At 38.9% G+C, this 23119-nt stretch overlaps 1 protein-coding gene across 1 annotated transcript; it reads right to left on the bottom strand.

The window, feature by feature from the left end:
* Nucleotides 1–11412: 11412 nt before the first annotated feature.
* Nucleotides 11413–22662, bottom strand: NUP35 (nucleoporin 35). Its single transcript, XM_075756115.1, has 9 exons — nucleotides 22511–22662; nucleotides 21450–21620; nucleotides 19359–19486; nucleotides 17639–17699; nucleotides 16893–17034; nucleotides 16670–16739; nucleotides 16460–16588; nucleotides 14476–14643; nucleotides 11413–14119 (listed from the first exon to the last, which is right to left on the bottom strand). The coding sequence occupies exons 1-9, from the start codon at nucleotides 22542–22544 to the stop codon at nucleotides 14042–14044; spliced, it is 981 nt and encodes a 326-aa protein (XP_075612230.1). The 5' UTR covers nucleotides 22545–22662; the 3' UTR covers nucleotides 11413–14041.
* Between the last annotated feature and the right edge of the window lie 457 nt (nucleotides 22663–23119).

Below are 23119 nucleotides of genomic sequence, written 5' to 3'. Positions count from 1 at the left end.
TTTAAAGATATCACTCTATATTTTAAGAAACACACAAGACTTTTCTTTAGAGATCTTTTTCCTTGCAGCATCACAAGTGAAGACTGCCACTCTTCTAAATGGGTAATTGTTGACAAAGAGCCATTTAAGCTGTCACACACAGTAATAAATAGCTATGCACTCTGTAGGCATTTGGAAAAGAAAAAAAATAGATGAAAAAGCTTTTAAGCTATGGGAGAAAAACTGAGCTGTGTAAGCAGGAATAGCTTGCTTCCAGGAGCAGGGCAGTGCTTTAAATAAGAGTACTGCCAGCCCACAAACACAGCAGGACAATTACATACTGCAGTGAAAGCAAGGAGTTCAAAGTTGGAATCAAGCTCTCAAGGACAACTGGAAGTCTGCTGATGCAACTTTCTTAACTTTAAGGTATATTCTGAAAAACTGACCTCCAAGAGTTCTTGAAGCAGCTCCTGGTACTGAAAATGTCTATCCATTTTTATCGTCTGCTGCTGCCAAGGAGTGCATCAACTCAAAAGTGCTGCATAATACGTCCTTCAACGTAAAATCAGGAATTGTTACTAATAACAAGTACCTTTATTATTCACAGAAATTTTTGTTCTGATGCTTTTAAGCTCAAGAGGGTTAACTTGCCAAACGGTGTCCTCAGTTTCTTTTTTTAAATTTTGATCCTTTAAGCCCACAGCATTTCCAGCTGATGAATATACACTAACAGTTTTCATTTTCAGAACCAACATTAGTTTGCTGCACCATTGGTTGAAATCCAAGCATTTAGTCAAGCTTGTCTCCCTCGCTGCCTGGCTTAGCACATGTAATGAGAATTATGTCTTTCACGTTCATGCCAACTCGAATACGTTAGATGCAAGAATAACAGAGTCAGCACTCTATCAAGATCGACAGCACTGCAGAAAATAATCCAATGCATTCTTACCCAGGTGGCATTCCAATTCCAAATGTTAAAACTAATGAACCATAAAGTGCTAATGATAGAATACAGTTTACCTCTACAGTCTAACCTTGCTTAGTTTAAACCATTGCTGGATGCATTTTAAAAAGAATGTATCTGTTCTATATAGGTTAGGTATTGCCAGAACATTGCTTAAGTAATCAAATGAAAACAGGTTTTGGTCTTTGTCACCTCACATTCAGATTGCAAAAAGAAAGAAAAACAACCTTGCATTTCACCATAAAACACTAACTTTTTGCTAATTTTCACTAACTGCAATCAAATCTCTATTCCGTGCACATTTTACAAACATCCTTTCACACCTGAAAACCACGGAACAGGTAAATCTTGTATGTGAATGCATGTAAGCACAAAGAATGAAAAAATTAAGATTTATGTGTACTTTCTCGTTACCAAATAATATTTCAGTTTTTAACATATTTCTGACTTTGTTTTTTATTCAACAAGGTATCAATGCAAAACCTAAGCACTAGGCTTCCTGTGAAGCCTACGGTTAAGTCAACACTATTTAAGCACATGGCTTATGGATGGAACATATCCCTGAGTAATTTGCTAAATCGGGTTATCTTAAAAACTTACATATTCCTTCCTCGAATTGGGACCCTCCAACTAGCTGAACGTGAACCTGAGCTGATCATTGTCAAGAGACAGCATTGTTGAGGACTGTTGTCAGGCTGTTCTATAGTATAGGTTTAAACAAGCAATAAGAAACAGGTAAGCAGCAGTCAACAGTTCATTACAATAGTATTAAGGTATAAATACCCCAAAGATTTTATTAATACAAGAATATATAAGAAAATGCTTAAGGAATTTACAAAGTAAGACACAAGAACACTGCATTTTAATAACCAGAAGCATTCAGTGGAAATAACTGAAATAGAGCTGGGTGGTCAGTTTGCTCTCTCCCCATGACAGCCTTCCTTGTGAATTATAGAAGTCTCTGTGCCACCTCCCTCTTTTTTTGTAACTTATTTCTCTTCAACTTGCTTTGGGTTTGTTTTTTTTTTTTTTTTGCTCTAAGTTTTCTCAGGCCATAGAGCAGGGCATAAGTGTCTACATGTAGATGAATGAATTTTATACTATAGATATAGAATATATTTTTCATGTATTGTAGAAGACATGTAGTATTACTTACCTATACGATTACCCCCCTCCCATGGGGTAGCAGGCAACCAGGATAAATCAAGACTAGATACTCCATTACACCCACACAGGACTGGGTGCCTCCGCACCTTGCTTCCCTGCAAGCCCAGCACCACAACAGCTCACTAGTTTCAGCACAGCATGAACATGCAAAGCCAGCTCCCTTCTGACCTGGATTAACACAGCAGGACACTAATCCCAGGTGGACAACAGTACCCCCACAAAACCAGCCTGAGACTCACAGTACTTGCAAACTGGTTAAACCAGACGTGAGATAACAGAATATAAGTCATGTTTTGAATTATAGGTTTTCTGTTTTCTTGAAAAAAAATATTTAAAAATTTAATAAATGAACACTTTATTTTGATAAACTTACCTCATATTTCCATGAATAGAAGGATTCTCCTTCCAGCTCTAAAAGAACAGCCAATTAAGGAATGAGCTGCTCAACTGCATTATGTGACATGGGACAACCTGACAGACTATTAGGTGAGTGCCACTTTACTTTTCTCCAGCAAGACTCTGTCTGGCAGGGAAGGATTCACAAGGGGAAAGTTACGAACAGTTAGGAATTAATCGAATATCTGACTTCAGATTCAAGCCAAAAGCAGATTTCCCATTTTAAACTATAATATTTTTTTTATTTCTAACACCAATAATACTGTGAATGTTTGCTCAACTTTGCTAATATAAAAACAGAGTTAGACTATCATCATAAAATAAGACCATCAAAACAAACCAACTTTTCCTTTCTTTTAAGTTAACTTGACACAGAATTTGTAAACCAACATCAGATAGCCTGTCTGTTGCTCTATTTTAGGGGGGGTTATTTGTTTTTGCTTACTGAAACACCCTTACCCAAGGAGCGATCCTGTGAAAGTACTTAGTCCATTGAAAAACTAGGTTCCATCATGCCCTCATGGCGATACAGAAGCAAAACAAGAGCTTACACTGCCAACATCTGATGAAAGAAAATACAAGTCTAAATAAAATCACTCAACTGATCACACTAAAGGGGTAGATGGACACACAGTTTAGATTCCTTTGTTCAATTTTGTAAAAAGTTAGTTTGTTTCAACACAACAGCAGATACCCTGATTATCAGTCCCATGCCAATCTATTTCCTTTTATTTTGGGGGGGTTTAATGTCAGTTTCAGTTGATTCCGTTATTTGCCTCTTCTAAATGATAGAGGACATGCAATTCAAAAAATCTACCTAATATCACTGCTATTAACCTAAACCTTGAAGTCACAGTAATTTTAGAGTACAGTGAATCAGATTTTTATTGAAATCACTATCAGACCAAGTGACATCTTTTTGTCCCTCATATCTAGTGGTTCAAAGCTTAGAAGCAAGACTTACACGTCTGATCAGAAAACGCCAAGGGGAAAGTGTGCCAGCGCAAGCACTCAGTTGCTAAGACTACCCCAACCAGCATTGGTGCCTCAAGCGCTAATATCCTTTTTACATTTGTCAAAATTCCTTCTCATCCCGGGAATCTTTTGACAAGATCTTTGCTCTAAACCAAGCTGCCAGTAGAGAGACCACATGAAATCTAGCAAAAATCTTAGCTGCAGCAGACACTTCTGATACCCCAATTATACACATTTGGATCAATAGCCAAGAGTCTCTTGCACTGCTTCGAAATGCCAGGTCATGAGCTCATTCCTTTTTGCAATCATCTCTGCCAAACTTTCCTTTACCTTTTCCAGAGGTAAAGGCCTGCAAAGCCTGCAATACACACATACACACTCTGCTTTTGTACAGGCAATAAAGAAGATACGTTCGTTCCTACTGCCAAGATGCTAATTTTAAGTTTATACTCTTTTACCCTTGGGAGAAAATATATACAGCAGTTCATACAGATTATAAAACACTAGAAAAAAGGAGGAAAGTTTGTGACATCTCATTTCTCCTACCAAACTTAGGTTTTCAAACAATTAATAAATCTTTTATGCAAATACTGGGATATACAGCAGTTTTGTAGGGTAGCTTGGGCCTTTAAATCTCAAACTGACAGGGCCTCTGTAGGGAGAAAAAACCCCAAGCTTTCTTTCCCCTCACTTATAGAAGCTGTATTATGTAGTTAATATTTCAGGTATGTATTTTCTCCTCTCTCCTTTGTGCAGTATAAGATTTCTTTGTTCTTTTTTATTGAGATTTCTATTGTTTCTGCACGAAAGTAGGACTTAACCTTCACGTGCATAATATTTGCTACCGCTCCGCGACATACCAGCCTCCCTTCGCTATTTCTAGTCACTGCAATGCAGCTATTTTTGTGAAATAATAGCAAAGAAGAGACACCACTTGTGTACAGTTCTCTCTTTACCTGATGAGAGATACTATAGCTTTTTAAGATGACAAAGTAAAAAGTAGCATGAGGGCATTACTTCTACCTTTCTCAAACTTGGCTTCCTCTTCACAATTACAGAGCAAGCACAAAAGCAGGAGGGGAGAGGGGAGCAGGCATTTCCACCTCTGTATATTAGCACACCTTTTCTTTTGCTGCATAAATACAGCCTTAACCACTTTAGTTTTCCAGCAGAAGCTACCCAATACTGAGGTCTTTTAAAAAATAATTTTCTAGTTCTGCAGTGACATTAGCAACAACAGGAAGTAAAGAATTCTTCCTGTTACAGTGCTAAATCAGACTCTGGTCTACACATGTTCTGCTGCTCTAGATCTACCACATAACCCTGGAGTCAGTCATCAGTTTCCTTATCTATAAAAGGAAGACTCCAGTTTCCATCAATCTCACATTTCCAGGCTGGAAGTCCTGCAGAGCGGTACCTACTTCTTACAGAGTGTCTACATAGCGCTTACAAAAGGCACTATGGCAAGTCGAGTCTAACACCAGTACAAGAGCACAGGCACCAGAACAGATAAGTCTGCGTTCCAGGTCCCAGACATCCACACAAGCTTTGAGACACTTAAGTTACCAGACAATTCTGGGTATTTTTGCTGAAGACAATCTTCAGTAAGAGATTTGATCCTTCGGTTCTAGACAGAGATCCTCCTGCAAGAGCAGTATCCTTTCCATGTGATAGTGAGACTCTGGAAACATATGCGTTTATAGTAACCTAAAGCTTCTAACCCATCATGTTTTATTTGATTTCCTATTCCCATACTTTTTCTCCCCACATGGCAAAGATCACGCACCTTTCTCCCTGCCTAGACTCTCGGCAGTTAAAAAACATGGAAAGAACTCACTGGCTTATCACATGAATGGCCAGGTATTGGTGTCTCCTTACACCCAGGAAGGCTTTTCCTGCTGCGCCAAGGTCAAGCCAAGATACAGTAAGAACAGATGCGATCAGTGAATCTCTGCAGACTGACACAACGCAAAAGGAAAAGGCTTCATATGCCCATTGAAGTACCCTTAAGAAAGGGATAAAGGCAGTGCAGCGGTGGGCTACATTTTCCACTGTAGAACATTCACTGTGTTCCACAAAGCAAAACTATTGCTTTTGAACTTCAGCATGCAATAAATTGAGAAGAAAACTGTTGGATAAAAATAATGGACCAGATAGAAGGGAATCGTGATCAAACATTCACAACAATAGCCTGCGGGTTAATAACAGATCCTCTTCCATTTTGCAACTAGCTGTAGGAAAAGATGTTCATATTTAATACCAATATATGTGAAATTCTAGATCCTGTCTAGGCAAGCACTCTGACCTAATATGCCAGATCAGGTTGCTGCTTGAATTTGCAGCAGTAAGCCATATTAATTTCTTTTCCTTGTAAAATGGCTAGGTTTATGTTCTCCTTGTATTACTGAACACAAAGAAAGTCTAGATCATTAGCTCTAACAGCACCAGGCTGCTGTTGCAAAAGCAAAACAACCAAAGAAAAACATTTCACATGAACATTAAGACAACTCAAGAGGTAGTGTCAAAACCTTGAGGGCCTCTTCCAATAGCTTGTGTGCTGCATAGAAGTTTAGCCTGCTTCTACTGAATTTTCTTTTATGTCATTAGTACATTTGTTTGTATGAGGTTATTAAAATAATAAAATACACCCACAATTCATTTAACATACTGTCAAACTCACCAACTATTTAAGTCCTGTCATTACATTGCTGGAGACTGCAATTTTAAGATTCCCACTAACTTTAGGATACAGAAGTTTGAGAAAAACGTTCCTTCTGATTAAAAATACAGAATATAAAATGTAATATTGTAAGGCTTCAGAATAATTAGATTTACAGTTGAAATCATTTTTTTTGGCTTTTAGTGGCTTCAGAGAACAATTACAATATACCCTGTAACTGGAATTTCAAATGCAATTAACAGTAAGTTATCTGGTCAATGATCACTCCTACCCAAAAATCAAAGTCTATAAACACTGCTTGCAATAAATAAGTTTTGGGATTTGGGTGTTGGTTTTTTTGCTTTATTTAAGAGTAAGTTTTCTACCCTATTGACTAGCTTTCATGGTAGTGTTCCTCAGGTTTTTAATAATTTATCTTCAATAACTCCTTCCTGTCATTATACCACATCTTCAGTTTTTTCTGCCTTGCATGCATTATGAAAAAAAATTCTTTGAAGTTACATCCATAAATTATTCGATACAGCCAGAATTAGAGGAAAACCACGTAAGATTATGGGGAGCATCAGTCATGCCCACTAACAGTATTTGACCTGAAGCTAACAGCAACTGCTAGATGTTATTTACACTGGTAGCTCAAATTTCAGTAGGTTAAAATACTGGTGCAGCAATACTGCTGGAAGGAAGCTTGTAGAGCTTCACTATATCACTTTCTTTTGGAGAGAAACAGTGTTTTTGTGTCTGAACAACAGCTAGCATGATCTCATCTCCTTCAGTTCTGTAATAAAGCTGGCAAAGCTTTCAGTGGAACCAACCTCTCCCAATTCACAATGCAGATATTTTTTGACACACAAAAAAAATCTAACAGAACCTAACACAGAGATTGCAGAATCAAATCACTACACAGAATTTTTTTTCCAGCCCAAACAGTTCATAGAAACTATGTGTGTAGTTGTTCCCAGTCCATCCTACAGGGACTCAAATGTCAGCAATTCCAGATGGTCAGAGAACGATACACACAAAACCACTTCTAGCTGTTAGGAAGAAATCCTTCATCCAGCAGAGACCTGACACAGCATGTCAAAGACACACTAGGTAGAGAAAACACCATGCAGTGCTTTCACCACAAGCATTTACAGCACTGCCATGTTGACTGTATTTCATGCGCTTCCCACTTCACACAATGAAGAGGTGGCAGGTTTTTTCAGAGACTGAGGTGGCAGTTTTTAGCATGCTACTTTAATTTCACAAAAAAACGGCAGAGGAAGAATACTGAGGAAATGCTACTGAACCATATTTCTTATTCTTTGTGCTGTGATAGGCTGAAAGCAAGCGACAAATTCATGTAACCAGCTTTTTCATGCAAGGTGTTAAGGTTCAGAGATAACAGCACCATTGTTATAGTTTGTGTCAGTTAAATTTAGTCAAAGTTTAGTTTAAAGTCAGAGTTTAAACTTTTCAAACACACCTGAAATGGCAGAAGAGTCAGAACGTAAGCTACTAATATTGTTGAACTTTGCAGTAATTTGAGGATAAATAGTTATATAGTAGAAAAGTTTCCCAATCACTTTTTCAGACTATTCTTCAAGCCTTACAAATTTTATTATTAATTTTTGACAAAATAATTATACTTGACCTGGTCTTTGCCATATTATGTGTTCCACTGATGATACCCCAAATATCTGCTATATGCACATACCATTTCTCAAGGTTCATGATATGCCCATCAAGAGTTAGATGCCACAAGAGTCTCCTAGAAATAAAGAAGCTATGCAGCTGCTCCTGCATCACATTTTGATATGCTATTACAGCTTTAATTCATCCAAATAAACTTGTTTTCATCTCCTGGGGCACAGAATGCCAGCTGCCACCACTGTATTGCAACTAGTAATAACTTATAACATGTATTAGTGCCATAGTTGTACTTGATCTTTATGGGTCCCTTCCAACTCAAGATGTTCTACAATATCTTTCAGGACCTCTTCCACTGGCAAGTATTTCCAGAGCTGGGAAAAAACCCCACATTTTAAGAGACTCAACTAGTAAGATACTCAGCAAGGACTAAATGGCCAAAGCTGAAAGAGACAGTCATCACCATCACCTACTCCACTACAATACTAACATTGTCATTATATCTCTTAGGCTAGTTGTCTCCATAACAATATAATTAAAAGTACATTTTAAATTCTTAATTCTGCAAGTGTGTGAACATCATTAGATTTTTAGAAAGATGCTTGAAGACTTTAAGTCAAGATGTATATTCATCCTATGTGAAAGCTGTTTGATACTTCTCATTCTAAAGTACCACTGCATTTGCTAGAAACTGGAAAGCAGGCAAGTCTAAATAAGTGCATAGGAATAACCATTATGTCTTTTTTTCCAATGTATCATCAGATCAAAACCTATGCCATTCAATATATACACAAGCTTCATTGTTACTGCAGTCCTACGGAAAAAAGTAATTAATATAACACTTGTCTAGCCCATATAAGGTCGACCTCTGTGCAATTTTTACTTTATGCCCTTCAATCTGCGAATGAACATTTTCATATGTTCACAAGCACAATTCAATTACGAAGAAAGAGAAACTGCAGCACCTAAAAATCAATAGCCCATTATAGTATCCTATGATGGACAATTTTCACTGTATTTCATCTACTGAAATGTGATACTACATGCTGTCATATTGCATGCTTGGAAAATAATGTAGGCCTTCGCTCAATTCCACTAAGCAGCATGATCTTATCCACTGGTGCAATCCTACACAGCAAACAGCTTTTTAAAGTTTGAAAATCTGATTTAAGAGCACACAGTGAGAAAGCCCAGTAAGTCAAACTACGTGCCAGCTGAGAAAGCATGCTGTGAAAGAAAAGTTGGTTACTTTGCAGAAAAGACTTTATCTTTTTAAATAACGGTGAAGTTTCATGACTGTATGGAAGCAAGGTCTGACTTCCATTGTAATTTGGATTGCTGAGCATTTTTGTGCAGGTAACTAGAAACTGACACTAGTGCAATGAATAATGTATATTATTCATTGATTAAAAGATCTAAACAGCTTAATTTCATTTTACAGTGCTTTATGTCATGACAGCTAGTGTTACAACCATGATTCTTTCAAGCTAGCTATATGTTTAGTTGCCAGGAAAAGACAGGAGCTTTGGCAGAACAACCACCAGTTAGCAACCTAGCACTCAAAAACCCTCCCCGAGTCTGGGTTCCAACTAAAAGTCTCAGCTACAGCACTTTATCAGATAACCAATTTTGGACTACCTTCAAGTTTCAAAACAAACAGTCTATTAATAACTACTGGATAATCCACACTACAGAAGTATCACTTCCCAGATCTCCACAGACATCCATTTGTCAGGTTATCCTTGCTTCATGTATTCAAGGTTACCTCCTTAACACCAGGGGCTTGAAAGATCCTTGAAAAAGACAACAGCATTTTTTGGGACCTTAATTCTGCAGCAAGGGACAGATTCTCACAGAACACACAGGACTCCAAAGGCAGCTAAACAAGATGTTAATTAGGTGGCTGACATACACAACAGAAAGGAAAAAAATTGAAAAGTTCTCTTCATACTGAAAATTCAATTCACTCCTACAATAAAGGATATGGTCATAAACTGATTTTTGCAGTAAGCTATACCAAAATCTGATGCAATAAACAATTGAGGAAAATAAAACAATGACTGTTCAGAGCAATTCTTATTAGAAACAGCATGAAAGTAAGGAGAGTCTCCATCTTCATGCACAAAATGACTCATGAACAAAACCCAGCACTTCATCTACAGAGATCAGAATTCTGGGGTCACTTCAGCTGCATCTGCTTACATCAGCAATAAACTCTTTAAGCTGGAAGTTCACTTACAAAACTGAGGACCTTGAATCAAGGTATTTGATGATATTATATAGGATATAAGAATTTACAGCTTCAGAGGTGCTCTTAATTTCAAGATGTGTTTTACTTGCAGAAAAGTGGAAAATGTGACTGTTGACAGAAGCACAGTTTATATGCATTACACAAAAACATACTTGAGTCAAAGGATTCCTTAATAGAAGGCCAAAAACATTTTACAAAATTATTAATTATGCATTCATTTTTAAAGGTAACTTCACCAACTGAACCCTAATTTATAAGCACTAACAGAAGTTCACCCGTCAGTACTGTTTGCACTTCGATACTTACCGAGACACATACCACATCAAAAGAACACCTTTTACTCTGGTCCAAACAATTAAAAAAAAAGTATTTTACCACAAAGCCATCAATTTGCCTGAGGACTGATGTTTTTACTCAAGATCTAGAATGTTTATTCCAGAGTCTTTGCACCTTCAGTATGAAATTCAGTAAGCCAGCTCCTGATTCCAAGTTGTTTGTAAGCCAGTTTAGTTTGTTTCCACACACTCAACTGAACACCTTACTATTTCCAAACATACTTAACTAGTACATTTTTGCAAACTCATCTGTGGTCTAGTCATCTGCAGTCAAATTAAAGACAACTGATGCAAGTCTTTATTTTTACACATATCAGATTATCAGAAAAGGCAATTGTGTTCATACAAAATGGATTTCATGGTATATTCTGCTAAAATATTATTTGGTCAATTTATCCATCTCAAAATGGACATGAGTGAATACTAGTAAGATTTTAAATAGAGTTTAAGAAGCATTTCATTGAAGCAATATTTAGAAGTCTGAATTGTTCCCAAATTAAGATATTTTAAACTCATCTTTGTCCTTTACTATGAAAACACTTCAACTATAACATTTGAGCACTGCTATTTTCTCACAGTACTGTTTATGCACTTCCTAACTGTTTATGCACTTTCTAACTAAAGCATAATTAAGACTCCATATTCCATTCAATACCAGTTAAACCTCTCATTAAAGTTCTTCAGAACTGCCACACGGTGGAGGTAGATGCCCACAACTTGAGAGGCAGGCATCATGTACTCTAACATTTGATTTTCATTTTATGTTAGTATACATGGATTAGCCAAATAAATATCACTCAAGTTACTAGAAAGCTCCATTGAGGAGGGATGGGAGGGAAAGAGGAGGACAAAAATACACACTATCTCCAAGTTATAAAAGTCTTTACCACAAAAGTGTTAAAATTGTAGTGAAATTAGCATTGAAACAATACAACAAACCCCTTATAGAATTTAAAAGCATGCACATCCATATACTAAGGTAAGTGAATTAGATTCCCAAGTAACATGCTTGTGATTGAGGCAGACAACAGAAGAGTAAGTATTCATGACAGTTTTATTTTAAACTAAAGCCATAATCCTGTGAAAAATGTAGTTTGTAGTCTTACAAGAAACCCCATACAATTGATACTTATGAAACTTACTTCTGGTTTGTTACACATCACTAGCTGAAGTCCGTAACTTTGGTTTTAATGTAAAGCACATCTAGTTACAGCTAGAAGAGAAGCCTTCCTTATTGCAAAGCAGCAGGTAGACAGTTAACAAAACAGGAAGAATTGGATTTTTAAACGCAATGCCACCTAAATCACAGTAGCTAGCCTTGAAAAGGTTTCTTGAAGACCTTCCAAGTGTTTCAGAGATGCTTCACACATGTAGTTCTCAATATCCTCCGCCCTTTCACACATGGCCTCTGTACACTCATAATAATGGTATTATCAGGAACACGTTGTTGCAACAAAGTTGCACGGTGGTTCGTGCAGTGTGGGACTGCACGCGTAATAAGCCCAAATCATTGACGCCACGGTTTAACTAGTGGTCAACACTAAGACAACATAGTAAGTCTTAACAACAGTCTTTACCAGCAGAAGCCACGTGAACATACTTTCTTAATGCTACTGTCCAGAAGCACACAGATTTATGTGTTCTAAACTCTTCTCCTCCTATTTGCAAAGTAAACAACATCCACTACTCCCAAGTGCTTTTAACCTACAGGAAGCTGCAGCAACCTATTAGTAAAATCATTCCTAAAGCTATGAGAAAGAAGAAATTAACATAAACAACTGGGAAAAAACAAAACTTAGCACAGTTCCAAATATGGTACTTATTGGTAAAACAGGTCAAGCCAATCTACTGACTTTGGCTCCAACTCCTTCCTTATGTATTTAGCTTCAGACTTACTTGAACAGAGTTCTATCTTATTCTTCATCACTTCACTAAACTAAGTCCTACATACATGATAACAAGTCTGAAGCGCACCAGAAGTGTATTTTGCAAAGCAACTAGAAAACAAGAATTTAGCTGAACTATCCATTTTCTTTCTGAAGTAATCTGTGTGATGTGTTTTTCACCAACAAAAAGCCAGGTGTATTATGAGAAAACACATTCAGGTATCAATTAGGTTTGAGCAGCTCCCTTTGATCAAAAGCAAATGGCTGAGTAGCAACCAATATCCCAAAAGCATTAGCCAGCAAATACAGTAAAATGCATCTCAAAAATCTCTGAATCTGCCTACAGGTAGGTTACTTCTAAAGCGTACAGTGAAGCACAAAGTGCCCTGAGGTAGAAATCTGACTTCTCACTAAGTGCTTTAGGGGTTTTACTCGGGACCATCACTAGCTTAATCCTGTAAATTGGATGCCCATTAGCATCTGAGGAACATTAAGCATGCTGCTCGACTAATCTGTCAATTTAATTTTATCAGAGAAGTGCAGCTGAAGAACTATGAGACCACACTGCAATGTGAAGCAAAGTATGGAAATAGGTATGACTGGATATTGACCTCACAAACACACTACTGACGCAAACTAAAATACTGATGTGACCCACACTAACACAGCTATGAAATTAAAGTAATACTTACATGTAGTTTCCCAAGCATTAGAGAAAAAACTGCTCTCTCCCAGGTAAGAGAGGCCTTTATCTAGAAGACTATAAGCTTACATGACACACATCATTACTTGAGAGGCTCACCTCCAGAAGAAAACCTCAAGGGGAAGAAGTTCAATTAAAAAAAAAAAATCATCATTCAGCCAATACTTTGGAGAAAATTTTCTTCGAAGAGTCTTGAAATGAAAGCAGCTCCAGTCACTGACACATTGTGTTTTTCTATTCAGCTATTTCAACTCAACATTTTATAGCTTAGAATACTACGGTTTGTTACCTGTTAAGTGCACACTGCAATAAAATACCCACAGAGACAACATTTATACATTTGCTAGTTTTAACGCTGGTTGGTGCTACTTCAGTAAACATCAGCAGCATCTGCTCTGCTGGTAACACGTTAACAAGCATTAGGCAGCATCATATTTAACAGTTAAGAGTACTGCAAATAGGTTTTCCTAACAGAACTCACACTTGTTTTAAGAACAACCTAAGAAAAACTTAACTTTATTTAGCTTTATTAATAAAACAAGAAGTTAAACGGTTGCTACAACATTTAGAACACAATGCCAGAGAGATAGTTATAAAACAGCAGTGAATCCTAATAAAAAAATTAAAATCGCATATACTAAGAACAGTCCCTGTCCCTGGGAGCCAGTTGTGCCTAGTGTTCTTCCTGCAAGTAGCCTACCATGTTTTCAGGCAAAAAAACCTAATAAAGTTAAAGGCATCAGTAAATAAAGCTGCCATTTTTAACATTTAAAACATACTGGGAAGTAATTCGCCAAGTAATTACAGAGGAAAAGTCAGTGCTGATATTTTTCTACAATCATGCAATCAGAGCACAAATGGGAAAAAACACTTGTATTTACACTTACTCAGTTTTTAAAACCGTGTGTACATTGCCATCATTTAAAGTGCAAGCTACATGTCTGCTGAATCAACTGAAGGCATAAAAGGTGAGATGTAAGTTAAAATACTGCCACCAGTAGTTATACAACTAACCACGGATGTCAGTAGCCTATTTCAAACCCTGACCAACTTAGTGTGTTACTTCCTCTTGTATATTACCAGCCAAATACATATTCCATCGCCTTAGACACAATACTTTCATCTTTCCTAGGAGTTTGTCTGTCAGACACCACCTGGAAGGCAGGGGGAAAGAAGGAGAGAGAAAATAAAGAGAATCAGTCAACATGTAGTTAATTCTTTTTATACTAACCAGTTTTTCTTTTCATTTCCTAAATGCTACTATATTTTGACAAAATATGTTTGAAAGATTTTCAGAACAAGCCCTCTGGAAAAGTGACAAGTTATTAATTTTTTAGTTATTATTATTTTAGAGCCTGAACAGACTGAGTTTGTACTTGAACCACATCTTTAAAGAAATGACAGGAGAAGATAAAGGCTAAGGTCACATTGAAGTTAACATGCATACAGCCTCATACAACTAAGGGGAGATAACACAAAGAAACACATGCCTCTGTTTCCCCTAAAATACCTGATAGTCACTAGTGGAAGCTTTGTATGCTGTTGCAAGAGGTCTCATTGTAGAAATCCTCGTAGTATTATTTGCGGGTTGTACTGGTGTGCCAACGGATTTTGCAGGTGGAGTGAAAACTGAAGACATTGAGGATGCAGAGCTTCTTTCAAAGTTTTCCATCACACTCTTTAAAAGAAGTTTAATATAATGTAAACAAATGCTAAAATTATCTAGCATTATCTAGAATTGTTTGATAAAAGTATGTTCACAGCTCAAAGTAAGCAAAGACCACAGGTAAATTACCTGTCAGTACAGAGCACACAAGTACACATTATCACAAAGCATTTTCCTTGCTGCAATCATTATATGTCAGATGATGCCATTGCAAAGCAGCAGAAGCTTGTAATCTATTCACTGTACGTACTAAATGTCAGCCAAGTTTGAAACAGTTTCTAAGACTCACAACAAACTTCAAGTAGTAACTTCTTTCAGGCCCAGCTGGACTAAGTAGCATAGCATCCTCTTTCTAAACACGTCTAAAGTATTTTACCCAATCCATACAGGACAGTGTCCAAGCCCTTACCAACTTGCTGCTTTTTGCACAGACTCAACGTGCCAAGGAATTTCACTCAATCCCCTTATCAAATGCTAGGAAAGGAATCAGAAGGTTCCATTTTGTAAGCTTAGGTTTAGAAAGGAATGCATGTAGAATGGAAGAGGCAGCAAGTGACTTGATGGATGGGAAATGACAACCAGCCTGGGGAGACCTGATTTGCTGCATTTAGACTCCAGTGGAGCACAGCATTCAACCAGCCTAAAGACGGTGGAAATTCAGAATCACGTCTGGCACAAGACAAGCTATCCAAAATAGGTCCTATCCATCACATTTAGTTTTCAATTGCAACAAAGAGTTTTACAGGCTAATGCCAAACCCTCAATGGATTAATCTGTAGAAGTCTCCTTGCCTCCAAAAAGCAGACACTATCTACAAAAGACATAACAAGAATTCAAAAGCAACAAAGATCAGATGCCTGACAATTAAAGGTCTTAGCTAATTACTTCTAGAGTTTCAGCCTATAGGCAATTCAGTCATTTATAAAATCTGGACACCAAAACAGTAAATAAGGTGAGACTGGAAGCTCTACCATCTGAAGCCCAGAGAAGAAAGGGGCACTGAAGTACATTTATTTCTGAATTTTAGTCACTATAAGCAAGGTTTTGAACTTATAACAATTGAAGTAATTGCAAGCTCAAATTTCTAGGGCTGCCTTCTCAGAATCGTTTACACTTGAAAGCTCACATTACTGATGCTAACATCACATATCCTTAAAAATAACCTCTGAACTATCAAAGAATGACTGTCATTTGCTTAAGCTAACGTACAGTACCCAATGCAAAGTGCTGCAAGAATTAGTGGTCAGGGCATTGTCAATGCCTAGAAACTAATAGCTCATGATAAAATTAGACTGGAATACAGCCACACCTACCCCAGCCATTACTTATAAGGGGTGTGTTTCTGTGAGGGCAAGTGGGAGAATATGATCAGGACTGTCTTGCTAACAAGTTTTCAGTCTTATGTACTAAGATAAACTGAAAAGCCAGTATCAGATACTCACATTAAAAAAAAAAAGAAGAGGGACAACTAGGAGCAATAGTGGTCTTAATCTACCAGCACATATCTATTGCAGTCCCTAAAAAACCCACACACTCCAGTCTGGGAAATTCTTTGCTCTCATACATTAGGGTTTCACTTCATCTCTTGTACAGCAATATAATTCTGTGCATTTTAACTTCCAAGAAGCACAGATTTCTCAATGATCCTTCTCAGCAGGAAATTTTGTCAAATACTTAAGAAAAACTCATGTAAAGTATAACCTTTACCTATATAAGTGAACTACCTATGCTTTGCAATTCAAAAAGAAAAAAATTACAGCAGTCCAGGCAAATAAAGAGGAAGCCCAAAAGCAGAGCGCCTTATATTTAAGGGGAGCTGTTAACTTACTTTATCTATACATGGCTTTACACCAATCATGATAGATTCACCAAAGATTCTTCCATCTTTGCTTAAGGCTTTCCGAGCTTGAAGCTTAGACTGATATCGAATATGCATCCAGTTTCCTGTGTTGGACATCTGCATGAGATTATGTGAGAGTTAGCCTTTTAAAGAATGAGCCAGAATGTTTTCAGAAATAAGTATCAAACTAAGACATACCACATGCTTCAATATGTTTCCGTACTGAGCAAACTGTAGAAGAATATATGAAGCTGATGCTTGAGGAAATCTGCAAGACAAAAAAATACTCAAGAAATTATGAGTAGTTTAAGAATTCTGGTGCTAAAATACAACCCTACAAAGGGATTTGAGAAATCCAAGAGACCAGTGTGTTAATGCCATTTTTGAAGCAGTGAATGTTATACTTTGGAAATCAACTTACCCAAATACAGTTACCCATGTGTCATCTAGTTGATCTTCTGAAGTCAGGGAATCACCCTGAGTATAAAAAGGATCCAGCTGAGCAGGAGACAGAGTAGTCTTCCTAGGTTGCCCAATACTTGCAGGACTGAACATATTTGAAGCTGTTAAATTGAAAAGGCATTGTTTAACAAATTACTTTTGCAAGACAGATAAGCTTAAGAGCCTATAGCAAAAGAATAAATCCAGTATCAAGCATTTCACTTGTGTATGGAAGAGTTTGATGGAGATTTGCAGACACAGACAAATATTAAGTCAATCCAAACTTTGCATCTGCAAGCATGCGAGGAAGTTTTATGACTAGCAACCTAGCTTTCTGCTTGACCTCTAAACACCAGCAGCTTCATACAGAAGCCATACCGGAACCAGACAGCAGAATCAAGCTTAGCAAGAAGCCACAGGTTCATACACCAGATAAGAAACCTTATGAAGATGGAAGGCAACCCATCGATCTCAGCTGCTTCACTCAAGTACAGCCACCTCTGCACTCAGTTCAACAATAAGTAAAGTTGACTGAAATTCAGTCAGTCTCAGAGTGGAAAAGTATTTCCCATTCACATCCACATACCTTTTGAAAAGCTAGTACATAAAGATGCAACTCCTTTGCAAGTTAGCAGGAAGGAATTGATGTAGCTTGAACAGTGATAATTTTTGTGTATTAAGGAAAGCTGTAAGAAAATAGATTATACATTTTGACAGGACATCTACCTGTTCCAGGAGTTGATGGCATAGTTCCAACCAACGGGCTCTGTGTTAGAGAAAAGCTGGCCTGCATTAAAATACAGAAAGTAACAAATCATTCTTACAAGTACACTTCTCAGATGAGAAGAGATCATTTTCAGGTAACTTAAGCTCCAGGTAAGAATATTAACTGTTTGCCTTAAATTACTCCTAACTTTTAGGAGTAAGAACAGACATTTACATGTATATTTAACACAAGATTATTAGAAGTTATTAATGAAGAGTTATTTGACAATGTTTTTACATTCTAGCACACAGATAAGCAGATAGCCTGGACATCCAGTAGGCCTCAACTATAACATCCTGCATTCTCCAGCTGATTACTAAGCCTTAGAAGAGAATGCAGTTAACTTTGCTGATCAGAGGCTTAAATGCAAGTATCAGAGATAGTACAGGAATGCAGAGCAAAGGACAGAAGGGAAACACCACAAGCAACAGAATTCAGGGTCTGTCTACAATGTTTCATCATCTAACAAGAAAGAGCTACTGGTGTAGAAGAAAGCTTATTTAGGCTTAGGGTGAGCTTTAGGTACCAGGAACTGAACAATCTGTTACCTAATACCAACCACATATGCTTCGTAAAAGCATGTAACTTTAGGTATCAATACTCAGAAACCTTATAGGTTAACTTTTTCAAAACAGATATCTCACTATTGCTGTAGTATAATAATTCACACATTCACGTGCATCCTGACGGAAAGGATGCCAGTATCATAAGCTACCAGCATCTGATTTTCACTGTCTAAAGGGCTTAGAAATCATGGGAGCATAATCCCCACTCGTATTCCTCATCTCTAGACTTACTTTCCCTCTCAACTACTTAGTGCAACTGCATTGAAGGCAAGTACACTTTGAGTTTTAGCTGCCAGTAGTTATTTTCTTTTTAACATAGAAGGATTTCAATATCCAAAACAATTTTGGTGTATTTTTAGCCAGAATCATGGTATTTCTTAGATACAAGATCAAACTGAAGCACCTGCAGACCTAGCAACATGCATTCTGATAGCAGCTTTTTTTTAAAAAATATCCAGTCCTTTAAGACAGTATTGGATTCTGTCCTTCACAGACAATGTGAACTTTCAGAAGACACTCAATAAAGAGTGAAAGGCGTTCTTGCATCGAAAGAATCACGTTCACTGGAAAAGAACCTACTAACGCTTGACTGCTCAGTTGAGGTAAGTAGCAAAGCTTATTACTAGAATGACCTTCTAGAAATTTTACTGTTACTCTTTCAGAATTAACCCCGCCTCCCTGCCCAAATTTTGATTAGATATTTTACTCAGCACAAAATTCCTTCTGTTTCAGTAAGCATCTCTGTTGCCCACTAAGAGAAAGATAATGCATATTCAGACCCTTCTGGCAATCAGCAAAATAAATTTACAAGAAGGTGAAAAGCTGCAACAAGCCCTCATTTGTCATGTACTAAGCCTAACAAGAGGCATGAATTGCATTTGTCATTCTCTGCAATATCAACAATCAATAACAACAGGAGACAGCTCAAGAGCTGCAGCTCTCATTTAGACTACACAGGAACAGGTACACCAAACACCCAGACTAAGCAACAGCATGATCTGAAGAACTCACCAGTCATTTTGCTACAGCAGTTTATACACCTGAGTTAAGAATTCACTGAAGCAGTAAGCTACCTCACATCTTCTGCTAATTGGCCAGTAGCTAAGGCACTTACTGGTCTTCTTGAGGTTAGAGGTGTTGATCCAAGTCCAGGACTAGATAACTCATCATATATGCTTCTAACTGGTGGAGCACCGCTTTTATCTTTATGCGTAGGGACTACTGGTTGTGGGGGAGATCCTCCTGCAATTAAAAGGAAAACAAGAAAAGCATCAAGAAACTTGTAATTTTACTCCACTACTACTTGTTCTTGAAACTTTAACAGTAAGTTCAGCCATTAAAGACTGTTGATTGTTTCACTGAGGGCCTATCAAACTGTTCAGGTTTGAATGTTCCACACAAGAACATCACATGTGTCAGAAACTGCCTCCTTACACAAGTATCATCTAAAACTTTTAGACCTCTTATTAACCCAGTATATTCGCTACTTACATGCACTTGCTCTTTTCAGGACATTCTGAGCATAGCTACATTCTCCCATTTTAAGGCAAGTTAGTAGTGTATTTTAGTTGTTTCAGATACTACCTTCCCTGTAGCAGAGAGGCAAAAGCAAGGCTTTTAAGACTTGAGACATTCTACATGCTGAAGAACCATACCAAAATGCACACAGACATTGCACATGCTGTCACATTCCCATTGTGCAAATTCCTTTCCCTTCCACATTATTTCATGTTAAATAAAAACGTAAACTCTTGAGAGCAGGAACTGGTTTGCATTCAGACAGGATGAAGTTAAGCCAGCTGCTCTCCCATTTTGTAAACTTTGGGACTTCAAGTATAACAGAGAATTAAACTGACTAAAAGATCTTGACATATCTCAGAACACTTTGCATGGGTTTACCCCAGGGGTTGGGGGGGAAGGAACAAGTAGTTTGACTTAACAGTTTTCACCTGCAAAAGATTTGAAAGTTAAGCTTTTCCTAAGTACTTTTCAATCCTAAATTCTGAGCTTCAAGACTCCTCTCTGAACTGTTTAACACATCCAAGAACTATTACAGTGTATTATACAAATACACATTATATAAAGCACTCTCCCATCAAGGTTTTCAGTTTAAGCAATATATTTAATCAGTCATTTTGGGAGGCCTGTGTTATCTTACTTATTCCCCCTTTTCTAATATTGATACTCTGAGGCTGTTACAAACCCTTTTAAAAACAGTTAGGTGAAATTCACATGACACTTCAATTTCATAATATTTTTCTCAGAGGCTTGCATGATGCAGGAAAGACAAGAGCAAGAAACTGGAGACCAACGGACCACCAATCTTAGAGTATCTCAAGTTGGAAGGGACCCATAAGGATTATCAAGTCCAATTGTGCTTGAAATCAGAAGAAAAGAATATCTAAAATTATCTTGCAGTACTTTATTCCTCAATTTCTCCTTCAAAATGACTAGCACACTAGCACCAAATATTTAATTACACTAACTTATTTAATAGAAAAGCCAATATCACCCATGATATGAACTAAATCAATGAAGCTGTTAACTACTCATTCATACTTCTCAGAGAAGAAAACAGACATATAATACCACCATTTTGGAAACATAGGTAAGGACCTTCTAGTCAGATCAATTAGGTGGTTGGAAAGAGATGAGCATCTACAGCTGGGAAAAGTCACTACTCGAGCCCAAATACAGCAGACATCTGGACTGTAAATATAACTGTTAGACAGTAATCAAGGAGTATTTTTTAGTTTTTCTCCATCCAGTTTTTAGAAGTCTTACAATCTGTGATTTTTTTTTTTAGCATCAGTTGCAGAGAAATCACCAGCTGGCATTTAGTTTGCCAGCAGACATCTCTGTCTCAAACAAAGAAAACACTGATGACCGTATGTGCAACTGACTTGTAAAGAGTTATATAAGTTGATTTTATATTAGGAGAGGTGCAAATTACTTCCCCTATAAAAGCAACCTTCCCTGCTACCAAAACTGCCATGTTTAAAACATTTATTAACCTTAAGTCTACTTTGACAAATGTAGCCAAACTCCACTGAATACACTTGAGTTCACCATGTCAATGAGTTGAGTTTGTTTAGAGCAAGTTATAAAACTACAAGAATTCAAGTCTGCAACAGTCACACAAAGCAATAAGACATACCACGTTTTTACTTTCAGGACAATTTTTCAGCATTTAACAAGTTCTGACCTGCAAGTAGTGGAGACCTCATTTCCATCACACCAACTGAAGGGCCGCTTAAAGCACGTGGTTGTGGAGTCACTGGCGCAGGTAAGTCACCCATCAAGAACCCAGGAAGAAACTGAGCACTAGCTCCTGGTTTTGGAGATGTCGGGGAACCAAGAGTCATTGGCTCAGCTCCTGCGTGAACAAAAACAAAATGTAAAAACACGGAAAAAACCTAGTGATCTAGCCTTTTCCATAGCTTAAATAGCAGTTCTATCAAAGAAACATAAAACAATATACAATAAGTGACTAAGACTGTTCTAACCATTTATTTTCCAAGCAAGCAAAGTTTATCACAACCTTGCATTTTCAGCAACTGCAAGAACTGCCAAGCTGAGACTTAATTCTTAAAATATAATGCTTTGGTTCGGACTGGATTTCTGGTTTTGAGGGCAGTTTTGGTTATCAAGATATTTTAAAGGCGTTTCCCATGTAAAAGCAATCACGCCAAGGCTGGATTCTCCTCCCCTGCCAGCCAGTATCCGCACCCGAGCCCGGAGACTGTCCTCCGGCAGAGCACCAGGGGCTCCGCCAGCCACACCGCGGCTTCCCCACAGCCCTGCCGCCACAGCCGGCCTCGCCACACCCGAGCGGCCCTTGAGGCGCGGATCTTACACCGCGGAGCACCGGGGCGGTGGCTGCCCGGTTTAACCCCGCGCTGCCTTTCGCCTTCCCTCAGAGGAAGAGGCTCATTCCGGTGCGGTCTCCCGTCTCCCATCACCAACTTCAGCCCGGCGACGTCCGGGCTCCCCCAACGCGTCCCCCCAGCCGGAGCAGGGGACCAGCTCCGACCCCAATCCCCTCACCAGGCCAGAAGAACGCGGGCAGCGTCGGGGAAAAGAGCCGAGCAGCCATGGCCGGGCACCACCGAACTCTGAGGCGGCTCGCGCCGACCAACGGCCCCGCACGCGACCAACCGCCGCACGGAACGGCACGCGCGGGGCGAGGCGGCGCCGGGCGAAGCCGAAGGGGGCACGAAGCCAGGGGGAGAGGAAGAGAGAGGGCAAGGGGGCGGCCCGGCTCACCTGCGGGCGGCGGCTCCATGGCGAAGGCGGCCATGTCGGCGGGAAAAGGCCGTCAGCAGCTCCGCCGGGCGCTTTCAAACGAGACGGAACTTCCTCCCGCCGTCACTTCCCACCCGCCCTCCTGACATCTTATGAGCGGCCCCGGCTGAGAGTGTGTGACGTCACCACGCGGCACGCCCACACGCCGCGGGGCGGGGGGTATTACCTCACTGCGGGGAAGGCCCCGCCGGCCGCGGCTCTTCCCTGATGCCCCGCGGCTGGGCCGCAGAGGGGCCGGCGTGTCGCCGGCTGTCCTCGCCTCACGGCCCCGCTGTGTTAGTCACTACGAGTCAGCTAACGTCAACTGCACACGCTAACTTAAAAACCGAATTTGTCGTTACAGGTGCTTGTCCTGGATTATTTCTATGGGCTATGAACTCATAAACCCGCCGCCGAGATGAAGCGGCAACGCTTACTCACCAGGGAAAAGGGCAGGGGTTGACAGCACACGCATCCGTCCGCATCTAAAATGGCAGCGCAGTGCCCGGCTCCGCCGTGGAAATGGGGATACGGTGAGCACAGAGCGCAGTCAGAGGCCAGGGGGTAACCTAAACCTTCCAGTAGCATTTG

The sequence above is a fragment of the Balearica regulorum genome, chromosome 6 (assembly GCF_011004875.1).
Source record: "Balearica regulorum gibbericeps isolate bBalReg1 chromosome 6, bBalReg1.pri, whole genome shotgun sequence".
Classification (NCBI taxonomy): Eukaryota; Metazoa; Chordata; class Aves; order Gruiformes; family Gruidae; genus Balearica; species Balearica regulorum.
Note: the sequence above shows the minus strand (reverse complement) of the source record. Positions and strands in the feature narration are given on the sequence as shown.

Excerpts from the sequence above, each read along its gene's own strand:
- NUP35 (XM_075756115.1), bottom strand. The coding sequence starts at position 22,544 with ATGGCCGCCTTCGCCATGGAGCCGCCGCCCGCAG. Across the intron at positions 17,700-19,358 it reads CTCTAACCTCAAGAAGACCA|GCCAGCTTTTCTCTAACACA; the intron begins GTAAGTGCCTTA and ends ATTTTAATGCAG. Across the intron at positions 14,644-16,459 it reads TAAAGCCATGTATAGATAAA|AGTGTGATGGAAAACTTTGA; the intron begins GTAAGTTAACAG and ends CTTCTTTTAAAG.